Genomic DNA, 6,083 nt, shown 5'->3' on the forward strand with positions numbered 1-6,083 from the left:
AGGCAACTCATGCGCATCACGTTTACACACGTGTTGCGATTTTTCTTTGGTTTTTTTTTAGGTAGTGCAATTCGCATTTTTTACTGCAATGGGACAGTTTGTTTTGATGTGCTTGGATGCAGGCGACGCATTCTAATCACTGGAATTACCACTTTATTTATATTTTCCAAACTGCTGCATTTTTACCCGTACTTCGTGTAGCAGCAACAGCTATTAACTCCTTTTACATTTTCGGTTTTGTGTGCTCCATTGATTTCTGATGCATGTCACTGTTGTCATTTCTGTCGGTAACGCTTTAGTAAATCTTAGTGCCTATGCCGTTGTTGACATTGCTATTAATTAAATATTTTTAATTCTATTTTTAAATAACTGAACTACTAGCCTGCTACAGTTTGTGCACGGATTGCCATGAACTTGTTACAATTAATTTCAAATTTCAGTGATTTTTATATTATATATATTTCAAAGTTCAAAACAGTGGATATTACATAAAATAATAAAAATTTCTTCCTACTCTTTCCTACTCGTTTTATGTTATCATCATAATCTATACTTCTATACTTCTATGTTCTATAAACATAACGATTAGTGGGTCAATATAACAAAATCCAGGGCATTAATTCCTCAATGAAGTATATTAAAAGCATTTCTTTATACACTATTCACTTCTAACATATACATACTGATCACATATCTAGTGCTTCTTATACTGATATGCTAGTGACCTCTAAAAGAACCAATACCGAAAAATTATCGAAAAATGTATAAAAGTAGTAAATGCAATAAAATTAACATACAAACTCAAATTTTAAGATTGATTTGGAAAGGTGGATGTTACATAAATGACATGACACTCCTAGGAACAGAAAGGAAAAACAACACAGCTAAAAATAAACTTTTAAAAATAAAGCCCAGCTGAAACATTTGTAGTTCTAAGGAAATTAGTTATCTGCATTATTAAATATAATTCTTCAAATATTGAAGAATTGTATAAAGATTTGAATTGTATAATTGTATAAAAACGTTAAGATTATTACTAATTCGTCATAGTTCATTAAGAACTTAATGTATATAAAGGAATTAATTGCATATCATCAAAGACTGCATATTCATGTCCACCCATGTAGTATTTTTTTCAACGAAACTAATAAAAAGAGAAATTTAAAATGGACCAACATTTTAGATTTTTTTTCCCTCTTAGAAACAAATGTATCAATATTATCATCATCGGCACTACAACTCACGTCCGGTATTGACGGCATTTACATCTTTCTCAATTGCGAATTAATAACTTCAGTTAGTCGGACCTATATTCTGAGAGTCTTGTTCTATGCCACATTTCCAGCGCAAACATAAAATTTGCCATACTCTTGCTGCAAAGAGTATTTCGAGTAATTTTCTCTTTGCTCCAGCTGCCTCGATGACTCCAGTCGGAACTATATTTCCAGAGTTCTGATATACGCCGCGTAGACATCAGCGTACACATAAAATTTGCCATAATATTTTCTGCAAAGAATATTTCGAGCAGTTTTCTCTTAACTCATACGAGCTAAAATGTCGCACTCATCGATATCTACCAAGCAACAAATGAGGTTATGAACAATGCGTGGGGCTAACAATTTTCAGTAGTTAATTTCTTTCAAACGTAGCTAAAAGCTCAAAGTCTTTTTTGCGGAACACCAAAATCTTAGATTTATACAAGAATACTCGTATACCATTATCTCATAGAGCAATAGATAAGACGTTATGGTAATGTTTCTGAATTTAAAAAGCTTTGGCTTCTTTAAATTTCACCAATCTTCTCTTTATTTCTTCATTTATATTATTATCAGCTGCTATAATTAATCCAATTAATCCAATTAATCCAAATAATTAATTGGGTCAATTGGACTCACAAGCTTTTGTTAAATATTGTTGCTTTAAACAAATTTATTTATTTTTTTATATAAAATCGATTGTAAATTAATTATTAATAAAAAATATATATGCAAGTATATGAGCATGTATATCTAGTATACTAAATGCCAGCAAAAGAACAGAAGCTCAACTAAAATTCTGTGTTTATTTTTAAAATATGAATTATAAATAAAAATTTTTTAAATATATTATCATTATATGTATGTTACTTATTACCACAAAAATATTTACATTTTGATATTGTCATATATTAATTAAAAAAATATTATTTATGTATCATAACCATAAATGCCAGCATGCATTTTTTGCCACACTTGCGAGCCACCGAAAAGGCCTATTGCCATTAGTATATATTATATTTTCCATTATATTTAATTGCTATAAGATAAATATTTTCTTATCAGTATAATAAATAGTAAAGTCAATGATTTTTTTAAATATAAAATGTATGTGTTAAATTTCCTTAAATATGAATACCTACATATATTTAATTTCCTATAAATTTCAATTATTTCCTATAATCAAGACATCTTTTAAAATAAACAAATTTTCAAGCTAAGCTGTTACGCTCTATTAAATTAACAATTCTTTCAGATTATTCTTGACACGTAATAAACATTTCAGTTGCCGTAGTCCCTGTTTCGTTTCCATTATGCTACCCTAAATATCTAATAACCAAGAATAAAATCCAAAAAGTCGACGTTTAATTACCGGAAATCGCACTTGGCACATGAATTTCAATATGAAAATTGAAAAAAATACTGGCGCTGTGAAACAAACTTGAGTTCCACCTGAACTACCATCACTTGAGACTATTTAACATACATATATAAAGATATATTTTGTTGTTTGGATTGTTGTTGTTTATCATAATTAATTTTGAATTAAATTTTTCTATATAATGTACAATTTTTTTAATATGTGTATATTGTTGCCAAACCGTCTGCGACAGTGCTTAAGTCAACAACCCGTTTCCAAGCAATCCATTTTACGTACTTTACATATTTCTTGTGAGGAAATGCTTAAATAGGCGCTTGTTGGTTGGACAACTTCTTTGTACTCATATGCGTCAGGTCAAGAAGTTAAGATAGTATAATGTATTCTTTAAATGCTGTTAGCAGAGACTAATTTGTAATTCATAAATTCTTATAAAGACAAAATTGTTGGGTTGATGTGTCTTATTTGTATGCTATAAATAGGGTAAATGAAGCAATTTGCAAACACTACAGAACGACAACTCCATAATAACTTTCTTCAGTATGCATTCAACTAAGTACTTAATATGAAATAAAAAGAAATGTTTTATGCTAAATTATTCTTTACGATTTCTAAGCAAACTTGTAAACACTTTAAAATTTATTGAAGAAACCTATATTTTTTGAAGATTAACATTTCATATTAAATAATATAAAAACTTTTTAATAGTAATCGGTTAAACATTAAAAGTAATTTATCTCTCTGGAAAAAATAAATGTTATTAATTCTAAACTGTTTAGTTTTAATTCTAAATATTATGGCACGTTTCCACTGGCTTCATTAGACAACTTACTGGAGATTCATACAAAGGGGTGCACAATGGATCATGCTGGTCCCTGTGCATAAAGGTCTTAGTCTAACCCATAAACCAATACATTACATTACTTGAGATTCAAATAATTCAAGCAATCTCAATCTTACTTGAATCTCAAGACTTTGCCAAGGCTTCCTCACACTCACTTCTCAAATATTGGTGTTCCACTTGCAACAATTAATCTGGCCATCAAACAACAATATCTGAACAGTCGACTACTATTTAATTTCAATGCAATACACATATATACTTGCATCGTAAGTTGACGTTCACAATCTTATATACATACTTATGTTCACCGCCGTATATGTCCACTTGGGAGATCACCGCTGTATATATTCACTTGGTTGCATCCATGAGACTTGGTATAGTGTATTTTAGTAAAGAAGGATTGCGGCACAACAACAAAATACATTGTAATACCTCTGTTAGTTATTTTTTAGTATGTATTTTGTTGTTATTTCTTTATTATTAAATTATTATTCGCACTGTGACCATCGGGCCTATTGTCCCTACCTCTCAGCGTCAATAAAAGTTTTTCTTTTGATAAGCCTATACAATCCTGTACCTATATAATTGTATAGGTATCAATAAGTGATTTGGATTGTGCTTACCCTGGTAGGCTATTCCAGTATTCCTTTTTGTTTTGGTTCTCTTTCATTTTTATGGGAAAGAGGAAGGCACTCTGTCCTAGTCTACAGAATGGTTCGGCCCCCATCAGCGGTATAGCTGCTCCTTTCCTGGCTAGTTTCTCTGCGTATTCATTTCCCCGTACGAAAGTATATCGCGGTACCCAGATAATCGATACCTGATTTAATTCGCTGAGCAAGTTTAGCACTTCAACGCATTCTCGCATCAGTCTTAAGGTCAGCTGATGCCAGTTTAGTGCCTTGATAACCGCTCGGCTGTCTGTTTGTTATTCCGTAATTTACAATATTTAGGTTTCCCAATGCTTCCTAATTCCCTTCAAATTTTCTATTTCCAGAAAAAATCGATAAAATATTAAAATTTCCTTGACGTGTGAAAATATTTAATATTTATAAAGTACATTTACCACTAATTAATATTTTCTGAAAAAATCGATTAAATATTTAATTTTTCTTAAGGTGCGGAAATATTTATTTTTTAAAAAGTACATTTAGCATTAATTACCATTTCGTATTTTCTAATAATTATTTCAATTCTTATTCTTAATTTTTATTAAAAAATTTAAAAAATAAAGAAGAAATATGATATATGTATGTAAAATGTGATATGTATATGTTTTTTATTTTTTTTTTTTTTTATTAAAAAGACTTTTTAAGGTCATTGACTTGTTGACATTCAATGTCAATTATGCTTTCCTTCCTGTTACATCTTGTCGCCTTGCTTTCACGGTCGCTTTTTTTTCTTTTTAGATTTTGTAATAAATAAAAATGTTGACATTAATGACAGTGCATAAGTGCATAATGCAAATGAGGGGAAGTACAAATTGTTTGGGTATCGCCTTTAAAAAATTTGTGATTAAAATTAAGACAACATTTTTTATATAAATTTAATTTATTTATAAGATACTATATTAATAATATTATAATTAAAATATAATAAAAATAATTAAATAATATAATTAAAATAATAAAAAAAATAGTAAAATCTTATAATTTTTTAATTTTTACAGGTTACGGTTCAAACATATCTACAACAGATCTAAACAGATTTTTTATAACAAAAGTAAGTAATTTTTATGTTTATGGCTTTTTTTAATTTTATACTCCACACCAATTACTAAATTACTCAAATAAAATAAATACTTATTTGTTAAAAATTATTTTTTATTTATTTATTTGTAAAATTAATTTTAAAGTTAGCTATGAATAAAGGAGTGGACTACTAGATTCTGCGCCCTGTTATTACTATATTGTATAAATGTGTTAAATAATCCAATATTCCTTTAAAGTAATTACAAAATTTATTTACTACAAATATCTTAAGCTGAAATTGTGATTTATGTAAAAAAAACAATATAATAATAATATTGTTGACAGATTTATATTCTTTTTCATTTCTTGATTTTTTGAAATCATAGCTATAAAAGTGCCACCCACACAGACAATTTGAATAGCAAATTAATTACGACCACCAACGGCTAAGTATCTTTTTGCATTAATGATAGAAGGAATACCTCATCCCATTGGTGCACATAAAAAAAGTATAGAATCATTTTTCACAGCAGTGATGTAAAAACTCCTATTGCATTTGGATGCTTACTGAAGTATTATCAACTGTGCTGTAATGCAAAGCATTGGATTAAGCATGAGTTGCATTAACCTAACTGATATTTATACACTTACAAAAAGTGCATAGTGGATTTAAAAATTAAATCAGCTTAACTTTAAATATCTCTCATTTTTCATCGTAAAATATTTATATTTACATGAAAATATTTTTATCGTATTTACAGTATACGAATATATGAGTATATGCTATTATTTCTCGTCTATTTAATGTTGTCCTTGTCTGTCCGCCAACAATTAAAAACGATCATTAAATTAAAGATATAAGCTTTTTGATAATAATAGCCACAGTTAAATTATCAGATGGCCTAATAAAAAATAAA

General features: G+C 28.6%; 1 protein-coding gene across 1 annotated transcript in view; it reads left to right on the forward strand.

Annotated features, from left to right (window-relative positions):
* LOC119666791 overlaps window positions 1-136 on the forward strand; it is a 2,760-nt gene extending 2,624 nt beyond the window's left edge. The window contains exon 3 of the mRNA XM_038076070.1: window positions 62-136. Coding sequence (XP_037931998.1) covers window positions 62-136 — 75 coding nt within the window. The remainder of the gene's footprint in view (window positions 1-61) is intronic.
* The last annotated feature ends 5,947 nt before the right edge of the window (window positions 137-6,083 follow it).

This window comes from Teleopsis dalmanni, chromosome 1 (genome assembly GCF_002237135.1).
Source record: "Teleopsis dalmanni isolate 2A chromosome 1, ASM223713v2, whole genome shotgun sequence".
NCBI lineage: Eukaryota > Metazoa > Arthropoda > Insecta > Diptera > Diopsidae > Teleopsis > Teleopsis dalmanni.